The 20326-nt window shown below is 33.5% G+C and overlaps 1 protein-coding gene across 2 annotated transcripts; it reads left to right on the top strand.

Moving 5' to 3' along the window:
- The first annotated feature begins 1156 nt into the window (after nucleotides 1-1156).
- LOC143906925 (uncharacterized) lies at nucleotides 1157-19814 on the top strand. Of its 2 annotated transcripts, XM_077423305.1 has the most exons (8): nucleotides 1157-2647; nucleotides 12545-12668; nucleotides 12888-13229; nucleotides 13332-13400; nucleotides 13693-17208; nucleotides 17353-17442; nucleotides 17675-18555; nucleotides 18989-19814. In XM_077423305.1, the coding sequence occupies exons 1-8, from the start codon at nucleotides 2612-2614 to the stop codon at nucleotides 19109-19111; spliced, it is 5181 nt and encodes a 1726-aa protein (XP_077279431.1). In that variant the 5' UTR covers nucleotides 1157-2611; the 3' UTR covers nucleotides 19112-19814. The 2 variants fall into 2 exon arrangements, with proteins under 2 accessions (XP_077279431.1, XP_077279430.1); XM_077423304.1 differs by having other exon boundaries at nucleotides 17675-19814.
- Nucleotides 19815-20326: the final 512 nt, after the last annotated feature.

The raw sequence follows: 20326 nt of genomic DNA, 5'->3' as shown, positions 1-20326 counted from the left end.
TAACAAATCTAATCCAACCTTAAATCTAAAGTAATGAATTATCGCAAATTTATGTCTTCACTATAAAGATATCTTTAAGTTCTGCGTATCTGTAACAGTAAAACAAACAGGAAACGAGTGCACTCTAAACGACAAGTAAATATTCATATCAATGCGCTGACATCGTGAAGAACTGCCTTACGCCAGCGGCATGCGAAAAGCATATTTCTGCATGCTGCTGGAATGGCAACAAGCGCATTGAAGATTTTTGTGGCGAGACTCAATGTCGTGTCTTTCTCATACCGTATTTGCTATACAAGGTATTCTATATTTAACAAAGTTTTATCCCTCTCTTATCTTTTTTACAAAATTTCTCTAATAAAATAAGCGTTGAAGGTGAAATAATTCTAGCGATTAAACATAGTATTAACGATTGAAAAGGAGGACTTTTTGCAAAATAAAACTTTAGAAATATAAACGGACTATAAATTCTTAACTTATTGTTAATTCTTCAATTTCAAGTGGGTTTTATTTTAACATACATGCCCGGTCGCAGATGTGACCGGTCTATTCTGTTCTGTGCGAGGGTTATACATATATTTAATTTTGTTAGACTTACTTAGAATGTTTCCAGATACTATTTCATGTAATTCAAAGTGCGTAGGACATAATTTACTTAAAAAAAATTAAAATGTTTGAAGTTTCGATCATTTTCAAGCGCATCCTCTTAAATCAGGAATACCTATCTTACGCATTTGTTGCTAGAGCTTAATATCATCTACAAATATGCTAAAACTGCAATACATATATCATTCTGTCGAAAAATGTCGAAAAATGTACGCGACACTTCCGTGGACGAAGTTAGTCGTCTAAATAAATTGTCTCCCAAAAGGACATCGTATACGTCATAATAAGAATTTAAAATCTTGCAATGCTCGGTATAAAAGTGACTCATTCTTCGTCCTCATTTTATCATCACTAAAATTAAATTAAAACTCAGCCTCTGTAAATTTTTTTACAATTTATTAAAAAATTAGATTATAATCTTTTATTAAAGTATAATCGGATTCAAGTGAACATCTTTATATTATATACATATAGTTATATATTTGTTATATATTATATTATATAATTATTTTTTGTATATAAATACTTATTAGAACCAAAAAATAAATAAAATCATAGGATTTAAATATATTAGAACTGATCTGTGTATTATTATTTAAATTTTAATCTATTCTTGTCGTCATCTTTCGAGTTTCACAACAAGAATGGAAATAACCCTGGCGGATACATGTACTACGATGTCTATTGCTCCAATAATGACAAAGCACGTTAGATTTCTAAACAGATAAATCTGTGTTATGCGATAAGTCGATTAGAAACAAGATTTCTCTGAAGCTGAGATTATCCAGAATATGCACAAAGTCTTATAAAAGTCACTATGTTTAAACAATCACATGAAGGACGTTGAAAGTGTTCCAGTGTTTTTCGAATTCAATTTAACGCCATGACCCATGTAGTTAATTGATTCTTGTTAATCATCTTGACATTTGCCAAGAACTCACGCTAAGAATTCGCGCCACCACCGTTAACCATGTATGGAGCATTTACTTGAATTAATTCGAGATTAATTCATCTGGTTGTTCAGTAAGCGTGGGAGCCATAAACCAAAGAGACCTAAGTGCACTTGCGTAAGAGCGCACCTGAACTACATTTTGAGTAGTGTATTTTTAATCAAGGTCTATTCGCCATTTATATTTATCAGAAACTAAAGAGTGCGTAATAATGGGCAACAATTCGCCGCAAAAGGTATCGAATATTGATATTGATTTAACCCTTTATTCGGCAGGGATAGAAAATCTAAAAGAATTGTTCTATAAAAACGAAATTAACATTAATAATTTAAGATAATTAAATGTAGCAAATTAATGAAATAATAGAGTTATAAAATGTTTTTGATATTTTATTACCGTGGTTATTTCATATTAATGCAATCACAATTGCTTCTCGTGTTTTATGAAAGACAGGACGTTGTAAGCGATGTTCTTTTTAAAGTAAACAATTCAAAATGCTTGCAAACAATAAAGTTGAGAATTGAATAATACATCAACGTAATTGTTTATTGATAATTGGAATGAATTACGTTCTGTATAAAAAAGAAAAATAAAAGAGAGGAAATGAAAAAAAGTATAAGAGCGATTCTCAAGAAATTGAAACGAAGAAGAATAAGGAAAAGAGAAGATAGAGCGAGGATAAGACCTGTGAAACGAAATTAAGATATAACTATAAAGTTGAGAATTGAATAATACATCAAAGTAATTGTATCGATATCGATAATTGGAATGAATTACGTTCTGCATAAAAAAAAGGTAAAAGAGAGGAAATGAAAGAAAGTATAAGAGCGATTCTCAAGAAATTGAAACGAAGAAGAATAAGGAAAAGAGAAGATAGAGCGAGGATGAGACCTGTTGGGGGGTCGGCGATCCCCACCCTGTATAAAAGTCTTTTTCTACCAGCGGCGTGTTCAGTTCGAACGACGCGCTGCGTGCGATTATCTCTGAGGATCATCCTCGTCGTCATTATAAAGAGGCTGCGGACAATGCCCTGCTGAAAAAGGATTCTCGTCAAGATGCTGCGGCGTGCCACTGCAGCCCTCTTTATCTTGGTACGTCATCTTCAGTATTTCTCTTTATACATATATCTCAGAGAGTTCAAGAAACTCATTTAATTATATATTTGCTATTTGAAAACTCATTAATTTTAAGAAAAGCTAAACTTGATCAAACCCAATTTTTGCAACATATAAAATATTATTATTCAAAATTATTATTAATAATCACACTTAATTAAATTAGTTGAAAATTTAATATAATTCAGAATGATATATTTTTAATCGTTTGCAATCTTGAGTTCTTTAACCAGCAGATAAAACTATAATATAATAAAGATATAAGATAACATAATAAAACATAATAACAAAATATCATATAATTATATATGATTTATAAAATAGAATCATAAAATATGAATCGGTTATTTATCAGAATTTATCAAAATATTATCAGAAGTTATCATGTTTTTTTTTTTTATATTTCTCTTAAAATAATTTTTCCAAAATAAAGTTAATTATTAGTCAGTTTATAAAATTAAAATATTTCATAATTTTATTATAATAATTTAGTATTAATAATACAAATAAATTTTAAATTGCTTATTTTTAATATTCAAAAAATAAGAAGATATTTCTGCAAAGAAAAATAATTTAACAAAATTTTTATAAATAAATCGATAAAACTAATTATTCAATAATTTAAATTATTAATCAATTAAAATTTAATATTAATATTTCTTATTTAATATTTATCTTTTATTATATATATATATATATATATATATATATATATATTTACTATTTGTGTATGATTCTCTCACAATTTTTAAAATATATAATTTACATATACATACATATATTTATCAATTTTTATGATATTTTCATAATGTCTGCAATTGAAATCTCCGCTACCGATAAAATCTATTGGAAATTCGATAAGTATTATTGAGATATGTTAATGTAAAATATTCATGAGACATATTAATGTCTCGTAGGTGCATACGCTCGCTACCTGTTGCGTGTATTACTACACGTATACTTCATATAAGATATATGATACATTGCATATCTCTTGATATGCGATGTATTTTATATTATTTACTATTTGATTTCTAGTTTTTTATATATAATTTTTTAATACTACATATATATTAATATATCTCATTATTACATTATCTTTATATTATTAAGAATTATATATAAGAAAAGGAGTACTATGTCAAAAATTTAATAAAAGTGTACTTAATTATAAATATGAAAAAGACGTATGCAAACGTCATCGATAAATACGTTACTACTCTATTTTCTATTAATATTAATGATATAAACTAATAATATTAATATTATCAATATGTATTAATACTATTACATAGTAATGTGATAGTATTATTTATGTAATTATAGTACGTAATAGAAAGTGGCACTGATTATAACTCGGTAATAGCAGCGTTTGTCGTGACTCGTTATCTAATCTTCCATTCATATTGACACTCATTCAAGAGAATGCCGTTGCACTACATTTCATTCATAATTTATTTCAATACCGTGGCATTACAATGATATCGTATAACAATCGTACGTAACACATTATTTTGATTATCCCAAATTTGCAATTTCTCCATTAAATTAACAATTTTGTCCCTAAGATGTAATGCCTCTATTTATTTTTATTCAAAATATTTTTTCTCTGAAATGAGAAACAATTGAAATAATGTAACAAGTAGTTCAATCTATGCGCGTGCACTCACATCCACACGCACACATAAATATTATACAAAGTACGATATCTAATAATCAATCTGTTTATTAAATATATTTTTATTATGCATTTATAGAAAAGTTATGTTACACTTTTTTTATGTCATATAAATAATAATAAAAAAATATATATATAGGGGTTTTATATATACAAATTATATATTATAATTTACATTAATACAAATATATAACAAATTCTTATTTATCATTTAATTAAAAAAGAATTGATTTGAATAGAAAATTGAAAATTATATTGCAATTACCAAGATATCCAAAATTAAAGAAATAGATTAAATAGAGGAGTACATAAACGAAATTGTTATATACGTACTTTAGCTATTTCATATGGTACTTTAGTCACTCTAAATAACGATTTCTTTGTCTCTTTCATGAGTAATTATTAATTATAAAATAGCTATACGTTTATGGAAAAGTTCATTGCCAATAGAAGATCGTGTCAAGTTATATCGTCATCCAGTTGTCGCAAGTGTCGTGAATGACACATCTTAAGCGTGCACACGTGTAATCTAAATAAAAATGCTTAAAATAGAAAACGCACATTTCTGTATAATAGATCTTCGAGTCATTGAATTCCTACGTGCCATTGCCAATTTAGTTGAAATCTTGATTTTGCAAGATTCATTGTCAGTAGAATTTATTACTTTTAAATATTATATTAAAAATATACATTCATTACATTTTATAATGTAATAAGTAATAAAATAATCTGTCAAAAAAGCTTAAAGAAGATAATCGAAAATATTTTTGAGGCCCACATTTTACCAATAAATTTCAAATTATAGCTGTCTTTTTCCTTGCAATCTCATTATTTGAGAAAATATTAGTTAATAAACTTTGATTCTAAAACGAAAATAGCTACGTGGATTATTCGTAATTCGAGATATTGAAAATTGGTAGAATTTCCCAACAGTGAGATATAAAAAAAAAGAATAAAAGAGTTGTAACACAATAACAAATATTTATTAATGTACTTTGTGCATTCAGTATATACTTCTAATTATTTAAGACATATGTTGCTTTAACAAACTTGCTTAACAATTAATAATTTGTTTTATACAATCGCGATACAAAATGTTGGCATAATTAAAAGCAGTTATTTTAATTTTTCCTATGGCGATTAATTTATCAAAATATTTTTCCAATGCGATCTCACTGATCGTAAGATCGATGCGATTGACATACAATTATGTACCAAAGGCTTCGCCCTAGGCTAAATCACTTGTCCCTTACGCAACTACTTACAGGTGACTTTCACTGGAAGATGATCCGGCCCCTGCGTGTGATTCATAAGGTGATACAGCTTTGGCCATGCTTTGACTGGCAGATTCGCCACGAGCAATTAAGATATCCGGCTGCATCAAATGCCATCGCGTTTACCTTTAGTCTTGAACGCATATTTTGTATGTTTACAAAATCGATTGATTCTTGATAATCAGATTTGCAGATATGCAATTTTAAATACTAGTTATCTGCAATATTATCTCTCTTTCTTTTTATAGAAAAAACATATTATATAGAAGAAATGTAAATAAAAAGATTAACACAAGCAAAAAATATGGCAATTAAAGCAATTAGTATTAAAAATAATATCTGATTAAATTCATTAAAATTTGATTGTTTGACAATTTAATTACAAATTTATTTATAAATTTTTATAACATATTATACGCACATTTTAAATGCAACATGTAATAGAAATTTCACAAAGTAGAAAAGATGAAAAGAATTATTGTTATAATAATATTATAAAAATTTTTTAAAATTAAATTTTGTCCCTAGATTGTTAAAAATGTTTAATCAGTTGTAAAATATTATAATGTTTATATCAATATTTCAATTAAATAATTTTATTTTATTGTAATAAAAAATAAAATAACTATAACAACCTCACTTTATCATTATAATTATAATGTAATATAATTCTATTTGCAACAATTCCATCGACATTACGATAACAACGATAAACAAGTAGAAACTTGCACATTGTTTCCTCGTAGTTTTTAATTGTGCAAGTAGAAACTTGCACATTGCTTCCTCATAGTTCCTAAGTGTGCAAGTTTTTATTTTATTCGAGGTATAATTATCGGTATTTATTTGTTTTGGCTTCCTCATAGAGGAAGCTTTGTTAGCAAATTTTTTGAAAAATGTGTTTTACGCTGCCGCTTTCTCAATATTTGAGATAGCGATTTATTTTTAATTTTATTATATTTTCCAGTCTTTTCTACCCCTATTTCATATATAATTGGTTAAAATTTGATTGATCAGATCAAGTTTTATAAAGCTTCTATGTATGTACGAATTCTTCGAAATTTCAAATGTATGTAACACGAGATCTGATCAATCAAATTTTAATGAATTATATATGAAATAGGGGTAGAAAAAACTCAAAAATATAATAGAGTTAAAAATAAATCGCTATCTCAAATATTGAGAAAGCGGCAGCGTAAAACACATTTTTCAAAAAAAGGAAAATCTGCATAAAATCTATACCGTTTTATGGATTTCAATAAAATTTGAGGAGGACATACTTTCTATGATACTCTATTTGTGTGCCAAATTTCAACCCGGTATCTAAAAAATTGTAGAAGTAGATGCGTGTACAAAAAATCCGTACACACACACACACACACACACATACATACATACTTCCGGACATTTTTTACTAATACGATTTTTCGACATTTTAGAACATTCTAAACCTATTTCCATCAAAATCTCGAAAAAAAATTTTTTCACCATTACAAAGCTTCCTCTATGAGGAAGCAAAATATATAATTAGAAGAATTACATGACATTATAATTAGATATTATAATACCGCGGAATTTATACAATTATATATGCTGAATCAAAATACCGTGAAAGCAATTTGATCTATCAGCATTTTAAAGAAAAGGTTGAATAGTGACTTCTAACACGACAATATATAAAGATCGCCTTGCACTCTTTGCATAATCAAGAATGAGAGTTGCAATCATGTAAGGTTGGTCTTCGATTGAAATGATAGGACAGTCACTTTTTTGATACTCCTGGCAGATTTCTGAACGGGGGGGGAGGGAATGCTGATTCCCTCATTCTTTTATTTCTTCTCTTTTTTATTCTCTTACTCTTTTTTTAGATAAAAAAGTTATGATAAGTAAATACGAGATTGATACACTAGAATGATTGTGATAAAGACGAGAGAGAGAGAGATGATACACTAGATACAATTAAATTAACTTTGCATCTTTCCAATTTATTTGTCTTTTCAATATTTTGTCACTACCACAATACACATGAAATAATATCAGCTTGACATCAAAATACTAAATATGGATGCTAAAAATTAAATATATAATGAATAATTAAGATAAATGAATTAAAAGATAATGAATTAATTAGAATAAATAAAATAAATTAAGATATATTTTAATATAGTAAAAAAAATCAGATAAAATAAATCAATTAATGAAATTACTATAGATTAAGGGTGATTCACTAGGTCTGGGACATTCGTGTTATATGAGCTGCGCACACGAAAAGTTTGACTTACGACGCGACGTCGCATAAATTAACATATTTTATCGTATGTGACTAATGACTCCACATTTCCTTCAAGAGAGAAATTGAAATTAATCTTGATCTAATCTTGATAAGATTATAATAATTTACAATGTCGTAATTAAGTGGAATAAAATTTTACTTCAATTGTTATTATTACGACTGTTATTTTTATAAATCAATAAAAATCTTAATTCAGTAAGCGCAAATATATCAATTTTAGTTTAAGCTTTAAAATGAGTTTAGCTTTTAATATATCTGAATAAATGTACCTAGATAGATATATCTACGGTTATACTTTTGAAAACATAGACATATCCTGCGAATAAATCTAATCGGTACCATACTTCATTTATCATTTTAATTTTTAACGACTAATATACGTCTGTGTGCTATATTATTATTAAAATTAATTATTAAAATATTTCTAATAAATAATTACACTAGCGAGTTAGAAATTTAAAGTTTACACTTTATTATTAGAGTTTACAGATTATTCATAGAATCCTTTTAAGTGTTAATTTTCTTTAAATGGTAATTTAAAAATTGAACAGGAAGTTTGGAATAACATTTTACTTTATCTCTTTGAGTCTAAAGATCACGTTAGAATCGCCTTGAAAAGCAAACAGCCAGCTTGGACGCTATGGTCGCTTTGACTTGAAACGATCTTGCTATTGTCCACTAAAATATCGCGACATAAATACCGTAGGCATTAATCGTCACGGCACCATTTGACGCTGCAAGTGCGCGGTGGAGAAGGGTTTAGGTCGGGAGTTAGCATATATTAACCTTTCGTTATATAGTCTGTCAACCCGGGACTGAAAGAAAGAAAACGACGAAGAGGAGTCCCGCTCGCGTAGCCTTCTTGGAATCGCGACTTTCCCTTCTCGTGGGTGGAACAACGGTTGAGATCATCAATCGCGACCGTGGATCCTGGCCAAACCTAACTTAGTCGATACCAGGATACGTGCCACTTTTGCGCTGTATACGCATGACAGTCGAATGAAATGTGGTATTGGAATACTAATGATTACTAAAATATACTGAAAGATCAAATTTATATGGCACCTAGATGAAATATTAATAATTGTGAAATGACGCGGAGCTCAAAATATTTTAAGTTAAAATAAAAATAAAAATAAAAAGTTGGGAAATATAATCTATATAAATATATAATACGTAAAAATATTTCTGATAAGTTACAAGTTGTTAAACTATAGTATAAATATGATTATTAGATGTCTATTTAGAGTGCATATAATAATATATCAAAAACTCATTATTTGTAACATTTCTCTCTAAAAATGCTTTGCTTCCGATATTTTTATACAGATTCCAAAACATTTTCCTCACTTGTACTCATAGACGCATACACATCTCTCTCTCTCTCTCTCTCTCTCTCTTTCTCTCTCTCTCTCTCTCTAACACACACACACACCTCTACACATACAATTTAACATATTATTTTCTAATTAGAATATTCTGTTTAAAAATTTTTGTTATTTCCGACACCGATATAATACGAAATGAGACATTGTGACATAAGAGAAAAAAATGTGTCATATTGTTATAAAAAATTAGAAGATTAAATGGATCAGTCTCGGTTAATCTAGTTATTGTGGCAAAAGATTTCTTTATATCTTTTAAGAAATCTCAATTTATGCGATCACAAAAGAACTAAATTATTAAGTGTACATTTCATAATTGATTAAAAGACCGCGGCAAACGAATAAACGCAATAGGGTATGACATTCTTTTGTTTCTTAACGTTCTTATTCTGGTATATTGTGTATTGGAATCTGTGATTTTAAACATTCACTGAATGCATCTAAATTTAAATAATTGCAAAAAAGAAACTCTGACATCATATGCTTATCTTGATTTTTGCTCGAACCATATTTGTGAAAGAAATATTTTTATCTGTTATGTCGCCATTTAGGGAGGTTGCGGATACGACAACGCGAGTTTCTGACAGATCATCCATTATTTTTTCTAAATGGCAGTCGGCGACATTCTTACAAGAATATAGATGTCCCGTTATTATTAAACCAATAAGGCTTGTCAGTGATAGAATAGCAAGATGGGTTGGGCAAGAATTCGAATTTGGTACCGGATATATCAGATTTTATTTCCGATTTAGTTCACCCTAAAACAACGATACTAATATAGTCCTTACATAACTGTATTATCTGTTTTTATATATAGTTGCATAATTCAATTCTTTAATAAAAAATAAATTTATTATTGAATGTTCGAATAACATGGGCTTTGCAAGTGGTGATATAATAATTTTGTAAATAACAATTTAAAAAAAATAATTATTTTGTACAAGGAAATACTGCACACTTTTAAACATAAAAAATCCATATAATGAAAGAGAGTAGGTACGAAAATTCGCAACTTCCTAAATAGACAGTCCTGCAAGGCGTTAAGGCAATTGACTCAATTAAGATATCGATCCTCAGCTAGAAAACAATTATATGGATATATGTGATGCGTATTTGACGCGAGATAATCTTGATGTACTCCAGCAAATATAAAACTGTTATTATAAGTTATTTTATAATATTTGTTATAAGTTTATTTAATTAAATTGTTTGTCGCATTTTTTTTTTTTTTTTTAATTAAAGAGAATGCTTTTCAATCTATCTTTCTAAATATATATTATTTAGTCAAAAAACAAAAAGCTCTGTAATTATTCTTTTAAATCATACTTGTCTATACAGTTAAAAAAATAAATAAAGATATTTAAAGTTATACTCTAAAGTAGGTTAAATATATAGATTTTTATTTTTACGTTCAGAATTTAAATAAATTCAGAAGACCGTTATATATTTCGTATGCGGAAAAGGATACGAATACCGTACGAATGTAAACTCCCGAAACGTGAGTTCATACGGCCATTGTTTCGTATTATGCACATGCATATATATCGCTAACAAAAGGTAAATATGCGAATCACGAATATACTATAAACTTGAAGAAAAGATAAATCTCTATAATGTATACCAATACTCAATCAAACTCAATTTCAATTAAATTAGAATAATCTTGGCATCCAATATTATGCAGTGATTACAAAATTATATATCATCATGTTTATATGAATAGATCATACGTACGTAATACCAATACTTAACACATGCGCGCGCGCGATGCATATATGTGTAATATAACATGTATATATGCAAGATTCTTCTAAATTATATTATTTGATGCAGATAATTAAAAATTGGATAAGAATTTCTACTGTCAGTAATTAATCGCTTTCGACTTTCGCTTATATAGAATGGATAATTAATTGAGATCAGAAACGGCAGAGAGAGCTTTAGTTTGCCTAACATATCTGAGAAGTGAAAGCATATATTACTTTATCAAAACGCAATAGCAACATGTTCAAAAATGGAAAAAAGACTCCTTATTGATGAATATTCTGCTAAAAGAAATATGCATACATTGATTTTATTTTAACTTTTAAAATTCAGATTTTTTTCTTCAGTCATAAACATAACAAAAATATGTTTAATATTTTATTATAAGTTTAAATTTAAGGCTCATAAATTTATTAAAATTTTATACGTTAGCACATAAATTGTTGAAACAAAATATAAGTATGCATAAATATCGCAAATACGTAATATTATTTATTTCAAATATAACATAATTTTTTAAATAAATAACACATACAAAAACCGTAAGAAATTGTATTAAAAAATGACACAAAACTTATTACATTTTTATAAATTTCTCTCTTTCTCTCTCTCTCATCCCTCTCTCTTTGTTTCTTTCTTTTCTTCTTTTTTCTCACATTCAAGTTATAATTTATATTTAAAATACTTTATATACTGCGTGTTATATCAGTTACACAATGTTTGGAAAATTTAATAGCTAGAATTATAAATCGCTTTAGCTGCAGAAACTGGAAATGCCGACTCTGATATTTCACGATGCGCGCTTGCAGATCGCATCAAATACTTAATTCTACCGACTGATATTAAAGGCCAACTGTTTTTAAACACAACTCGATAATTATCATCATGCCTCATTGGAAATGTCACGAGCCTTGACAAAGCAAATTATTGCGATTAGCAACTGTTTCTTATTAATAAAAAAATTTATTGTATAAAAATTACATAATATCTTTGTAAATACAGTTTAAGCAAATTCATAGACATAAACTACAGTTATAACTCTATATGTAAATATTGAGAAATATCACTTGTATATAAAACACAAATATCTTCGGATTTTTATCAATCGTAAGGACTTTAGATACTAACTTTTATGGTTGTTAGAATCATTAACGATTTAATGCGACATCATCAGTTCCTGTAGACGCAATATAATTTTTTTCTATTTCTAATTCAAACTTCTATTTGTCTTACCATCCATTTTTTGTCACTTAATCCTTTAATTCATTGAACAAATCATTCTTTGACGCAGCCCGCATACAACTATTGATAGTATTCTTTGCTCTTCGTGAAACGTTTTAGATATAATTTATTTAAAAAAATTAAAATAAAATAAAGAGTGTTAAGAAAGAAATGTTAATAACTATGTACATAGTATTATAGCATATAGATTTGATTTATCTCTGCTTTGTTAAACAGTAAAAACAAACAATTATTTTTTAGGTGATTGCTACTTCCATGTCGCAACTCACTCAGGAATTAACAAACACCAATCGAGATGGCGATGTGATTTTGAGTATCAGCGATGAACAAAAAATTCAGTACTTAAGTCAAAACTTCGAATCAGGCAAGTTAAAAAAATTAAAAAAATGATGAAAAGAAGCTCAGACAATAAGAAATTTAATGCACAAATAAAGTAAGTCTATAATTTTAACATGTATACGCTCCATTTTACGAATAAATATTTATCTAAAATGGGACGTAAAAATTATGGTCTTTTTTCTTTCTTGTGGTAAAGATTTAAATATGAAAAATTGCAATTACAATTGGTTATTGCACTTTATAGATGCATACAAATATGGTTACGACGTCAATCCACATGGTCAATTCCATCATGAAACACGTGGTCCACATGGAATCACCTATGGGTGTTATGGCTACGTCGACCCTTTTGGCAAACTAAAAGCAACGTTTTACATCAGTGACGGATGGGGTTATCGCGTTGTTCAGCCAGGAAGGGACGTGGAACTTTTCCTTCACAAGCATGAACATCATGCAAACGGAGACAAACATGATCACCACGAGCATCATGGTGTAATTACACCATGGCGAGAGTTGTCTTTTCCCGTGGTGTGTGCGCAATATACAAACACGAATGTTCCACCTCTCGCAATACCAAGTGGAGGAAGTGCGTAAATAAGAATCTATACAATATATATATATATATGTGTGTGTGTGTGTGTATAAGTGTAACACAGAAATAAATATGTGATTACTTTTTAATAAACAGCGCCTATCGGAAGTGGATCAACGATTGAAACGATACCGACTCGACCTCCATACAGGCCTGATTCATCTGGTATAAATTCAAAACAATATACTATATTATTAATATATTATAACGTGTTCAAAATCGTACCGTAAGATATGTATAAAATATAGAGCGATAATATATAAAACTTATTACATTATTATTATACTGTATATATTAGAATAACAGTAATATTTAACATTGTATCTTCTCATAAAAGTTACAATGGAGAGTCAACACGAACATGTTCAAACCAAACATTAGAAAACGTTATCAAATGAGAAAATATTTTCTTTAATAACTTATTTTAATTAATTATAGTATTTGTCACCGTTTTCAGGACATCCCAACAAACCTGATATAATCGGTACCCCAGAAAGACCTGGAAAACCAAAACCGCCATTATATCCTGGCATACCAGGTATCCCAGGCACATCCGGAATACCAGGAACACCATCATATCCTGGGTATCCAGGGACTCCTGGCATTCCTGGCACACCAGGCACACCCGGATTTCCAGGAACACCAGGAAGACCAGGCACACCATCATATCCTGGGCATCCAGGGACTTCTGGCATCCCTGGTACCCCGGGAAGACCAGGAACACCTTCATATCCTGAACATCCAGGGACTCCTGGCTTCCCTGGCACACCAGGCACACCCGGATTTCCAGGAAAACCTTCATATCCTGGGCATCCATGGACTCCTGGCACACCCGGATTTCCAGAAACACCATCATATCCTGGGCATCCAGGGACTCCTGGCATCCCTGGCACACCAGGCACACCCGGATTTCCAGGAACACCAGGAGGACCAGGCACACCATCATATCCTGAGCATCCAGGGACTCCTGGCATCCCTGGTACTCCGGGAAGACCAGGAACACCTTCATATCCTGAACATCCAGGAACTCCTGGCATCCCAGGTACATCAGGAAGACCAGGAACACCTTCATATCCTGAACATCCAGGGACTCCTGGCACACCCGGATTTCCAGGAACACCATCATATCCGGGGCATCCAGGAACTCCTGGCATTCCTGGAACACCAGGAAAGCCTGGCAAACCAGGAACGCCGTCATATCCTGGATATCCAGGAACACCAGGCATCCCTGGTACCCCGGGAAGACCCGGATGTCCAGGAACACCATCATATCCGGGGCATCCAGGAACTCCTGGCATTCCTGGAACACCAGGAAAGCCTGGCAAACCAGGAACGCCGTCATATCCTGGATATCCAGGAACACCAGGCATCCCTGGTACCCCGGGAAGACCAGGAACACCTTCATATCCTGAACATCCAGGAACTCCTGGCATCCCTGGTACACCAGGAAGACCAGGAACACCTTCATATCCTGAACATCCAGGGACTCCTGGCTTCCCTGGCACACCAGGAAGACCAGGAACACCTTCATATCCTGGGCATTCAGGGACTCCCGGCAAACCCGGATTTCCAGGAACACCATCTCCGGGGCATCCAGGAACTCCTGGCATTCCTGGAACACCAGGAAAGCCTGGCAAACCAGGAACGCCGTCATATCCTGGATATCCAGGAACACCAGGCATCCCTGGTACCCCGGGCACACCCGGATTTCCAGGAACACCATCATATCCGGGGCATCCAGGAATTCCTGGCATCCCTGGTACACCAGGAAAGCCTGGCAAACCAGGAACGCCGTCATATCCTGGATATCCAGGAACACCAGGCATCCCTGGTACCCCGGGCACACCAGGATTTCCAGGAACACCATCATATCCGGGGCATCCAGGAATTCCTGGCATCCCTGGTACACCAGGAAGACCAGGAACACCTTCATATCCTGGATATCCAGGAACACCTGACATCCCTGGTACTGCAGGCACACCCGAATTTCCAGGAACACCATCATATCCGGGGCATCCAGGAATTCCTGGCATCCCTGGTACACCAGGAAAGCCTGGCAAACCAGGAACACCGTCATATCCTGAACATCCAGGAACACCTGGCATACCCGGCACACCGGGCACACCCGGATTTCCAGGAACACCATCATATCCGGGGCATCCAGGAACTCCTGGCACTCCTGGTATACCGGGCATACCCGGATTACCAGGAACACCATCATATCCGGGGCATCCAGGAACTCCCGGTATTCCTGGTACACCAGGAAAGCCTGGCAAACCAGGAACGCCGTCATATGCTGGACATCCAGGAACACCTGGCATACCCGGCACACCGGGCACACCCGGATTTCCGGGAACACCATCATATCCGGGGCATCCAGAAACTCCTGGCACTCCTGGTATACCGGGCATACCCGGATTACCAGGAACACCATCATATCCGGGGCATCCAGGAACTCCCGGTATTCCTGGTACACCAGGAAAGCCTGGCAAACCAGGAACGCCGTCATATCCTGGACATCCAGGAACACCTGGCATACCCGGCACACCGGGCACACCCGGATTTCCGGGAACACCATCATATCCGGGGCATCCAGGAACTCCTGGCATCTCTGGTACACCAGGAAAGCCTGGCAAACCAGGAACGCCGTCATATCCTGGACATCCCGGAACACCAGGCATCCCTGGTACCCCGGGCACACCCGGATTTCCAGGAACACCATCATATCCGGGGCATCCAGGAACTCCTGGCATCCCTGGTACACCAGGAAACCCTGGCAAACCAGGAACGCCGTCATATCCTGGACATCCCGGAACACCAGGCATCCCTGGTACTCCGGGCACACCCGGATTTCCAGGAACACCATCATATCCGGGGCATCCAGGAACTCCTGGCATTCCTGGTACACCAGGAAAGCCTGGCAAACCAGGAACGCCGTCATATCCTGGACATCCAGGAACTCCCGGTATTCCTGGTACACCAGGAAAGCCTGGAAAACCAGGAACGCCGTCATATCCTGGACATCCAGGAACACCTGGCATACCCGGCACACCGGGCACACCCGGATTTCCGGGAACACCATCATATCCGGGGCATCCAGGAACTCCTGGCATGTCTGGTACACCAGGAAAGCCTGGCAAACCAGGAACGCCGTCATATCCTGGACATCCCGGAACACCAGGCATCCCTGGTACCCCGGGCACACCCGGATTTCCAGGAACACCATCATATCCGGGGCATCCAGGAACTCCTGGCATCCCTGGTACACCAGGAAACCCTGGCAAACCAGGAACGCCGTCATATCCTGGACATCCCGGAACACCAGGCATCCCTGGTACTCCGGGCACACCCGGATTTCCAGGAACACCATCATATCCGGGGCATCCAGGAACTCCTGGCATTCCTGGTACACCAGGAAAGCCTGGCAAACCAGGAACGCCGTCATATCCTGGACATCCAGGAACACCTGGCATACCCGGCACACCAGGCACACCTGGAATTCCAGGAACACCATCATATCCGGGACATCCAGGAACTCCTGGCATCCCTGGTACACCAGGAAACCCTGGCAAACCAGGAACGCCGTCATATCCTGGACATCCCGGAACACCAGGCATCCCTGGTACTCCGGGCACACCCGGATTTCCAGGAACACCATCATATCCGGGGCATCCAGGAACTCCTGGCATTCCTGGTACACCAGGAAAGCCTGGCAAACCAGGAACGCCGTCATATCCTGGACATCCAGGAACACCTGGCATACCCGGCACACCAGGAAAGCCTGGCAAACCAGGAGCGCCGTCATATCCTGGACATCCAGGAACACCTGGCATACCCGGCATCCCAGGCACACCTGGAATTCCAGGCAAACCAGGATCGCCATCATATCCTGGATATCCAGAAACTCCTGAAATTCCTGGCACTCCAGGAATAGTCGAATTACCATTATATCCAACATATCCTGTTACGCCAGGTACGTCATATTCATCTGATACTTCGGGAATACTATAAAAACCAGGGAAATTATTATATCGATTCGGAACATATAGAAATAATTCCTGGTCAATCATTAGTTTATCTGGCACTTTTGGTACATCAGAGATGTTTAATATTCCAGGAAAACCAGAAAGGCCGTCATATCCTGGATATCCTATTTATCCCGTCACATCAGAAACGCCTGATGCACCTTCACATTCTGAAACGCCAGGTAAACCGGATGATTTATCACATCCCGGGATTAATATACAAAAGTAAACCAAGTTTTCCTTTCAAGCTAGTCAAACCAAGTATATTATTAAGATTATTTTAGGAACTGAGATATTCTTGTAATTTTAAATATTTTAAAATGTTTCACTATATGTATACGTTATTTACATTGGCATAAGATTTATAAGAAATTATTATTATTTATTTGTATTGTTTTAATTACATATTTGTAGGTCATCCAGGTTACCCTGCGTATCCAGAATCTACAGAAGATTCAAAGAGCCCAGAAGGTCCAATTGGTGGTGTTGGCGGCATAGGAGATATTGGTGGTGTGGGAGATATTGGTGGTGTGGGAGATATTGGACCTGACGGTCCTGATGGACCGTGGCCAACCGGTTCCCCAGGTCCCGATGGACCATGGCCTGGTGATCCAGATTACATACCCGGAATAAAAACAACAAAAAGACCTTCGTATAAAGAACCGATAAGAAATTACCATCCTGCGACTTATTCATTTGATACAGATAAATATAACTCTATCTCGCAATATAATTTTAATAACAAAACTGATTCTTCGTATACAAGCTATACTCTAAAAGATACCGAATTATCGAAATTGTCACGTCCAACGAACGTTGATACATCGTTATATTTACATCAGAAACCTCAATATGAAATCCAATCACCAATTTATGGGAAAAAAGAAACCATTTACAACGCAAATAAAATCAATTCGCTGCTACAAACAAGCTCAACACCATCATCATTGAAATACGAAATTGAAGATCATCAATACATAAACGCGTTTAAATTGAATCCGCAACTTTATGATCACCTGATACATACGGAGCCGCAGCAAATAAAAAAACCACTTAAAAATGATTTTAATCAATTTTCTGTGCACGATCAGGATCAGTATCAGAAAACAATATTCTATCCATCTTACAATTCACAACGACAGTCTAAAGTCTCAAACGAATTTAAAAAGTTAGAACAAGAAGAGGACGCATTTAATGTGGACGGACAATATAACAATTCTGCCAATGTGGACAGCAAAGCGATTTCTAATGTATCCTTTCAGTCGGATGGACCTTTCTCTGTTCCGGAAAGACAGGTAAATGCACGCTTTGAGCAGACATTCCGGACGAATTCCGCTGTCGACGCTATCGGGGTTCAGCCGCCCAGCTCCATCAACGTCAAGCCCTTTTCGTTACCAATAGGGCCAAATCCACAATCATGTCCTTGTTACTTAGTCGAGCCGAATAACAACACAAACGTAGAAACCAGCTCGACTCTCACCTCTGTCATTGGTCAGTTTGGATTCATTCCTGTTATCTTCGTACCATACTGTCCTGGCAACGAGATGGACAGCGATAAGATGAAAATTATGTTCCCGTCCGCCACTCCTGTTCCATATGCATGCGACACATGTGATACACAAGACAGCAAAATCATTGTAAAACCGCTCGACATAAATCAACTTGGCAATATCGATTATCTCAAAGAAGCATTAAATCAAACCAATCTTGGTTTTTTGAATGTTCCAGTTAAGACTGTCGAGCGAAGAAGAAGCAAAAGCAGAAAGGCGAAATAAAGAGTGTAACACTAACTTATTAAGCTTAAGATGCGCTCGTTCTAAAAAGACAAGCTTATCTTCTTCTGGAGAATAGCAAATAAATATAGGATATTGGCATTGCCCGTCCGTCAGCTGCTGGTTAGTTGATGGATGGCCAAATTAAAAATATTTGTAACATTATATTTGCCGGAATAACCAAAGTCAATAAAATATACAAAAGCTTTAAACTCCAAATTGAATTATTAGCAAATTTCTTCAGTACTGTTATATCTCTTTGTGAATTAATTAATTATTTATCCACATAAAAGACAGATAAATGGTGAATTAAAAGTAATACACAATACTTAACAATTTATAAAAAATTTGCCTTAAATACGAAATTTAAAATAGATTTCTTATATGTTATAGATACAGTCCTCTCAACATTCTTCCTTCGAATTTTATACATATTGCTCAATTTTCTATTATTTAAATATGTTACTCCATATATTATTTTCAAAAATTACAATTTTAAAAATTAATAAAAATTATAAAACTCATATTAGATTATATTTATTATGGTTATTCAATATTTAGTTTCATGCAAAACTAAAGAGAGAGATTTTTCATAAACGCTATTCCTATACTTTATGCGGTTCGACAACAACCAATATCCTAATATTTATTACAATTTATAATAGAGATTTAAAATTTCAGTCCTAAAACATTCTATCATTCCGATAGAAGCGAGATTAAATAGTATGTATTAATGTATACATTAGATGTATAGAGATTATTGTAATAAAACAAAAATTTTATGTGAATGGTTAATTTTCTATTATTATCCTTAGATATTTCATAAAATTGCTAATAATTAGCAAATCAATGAACAACACAAATTTTTATTAAATAATAATTTAATAGCACAGCAATAATAACTAATAAAAATAATTTTAAATTAATTAACAAAAGTAACAGATAATGCTTATTAATATGTTAAAAATTAGATATAAAATAAAAAGTTTAATATATATAGTAACGAAAAATTATAAGATTTTATTATAAATAGACAAATATATAAATTAAAGACAACAAGTATCGTAAACATTACAATTATTATCAGTTTTTTATTTCAATATAGTATGTATGTTTGGTATGTATGCGTATGTTATAAAATTATAATATCATAATTTTTCTTTTGTGTGTGTTACATCAAAAATGTTATTATACAGCAATTTTGTATATTACAACAAATCTTAGAAATATAATTAATTGTTTGTTGATAAAAGTATATATTATATGTGTTAAGACAAACATATTAATTTATAAA

This window comes from Temnothorax americanus, unplaced genomic scaffold, assembly GCF_048541705.1.
Source record: "Temnothorax americanus isolate GAGA-0224 unplaced genomic scaffold, ASM4854170v1 Scaffold78, whole genome shotgun sequence".
In the NCBI taxonomy this organism is placed as follows: Eukaryota; Metazoa; Arthropoda; class Insecta; order Hymenoptera; family Formicidae; genus Temnothorax; species Temnothorax americanus.
The sequence above is the reverse complement of the archived record's forward strand: the minus strand, read 5'-3'. Positions and strand labels throughout refer to the sequence as shown.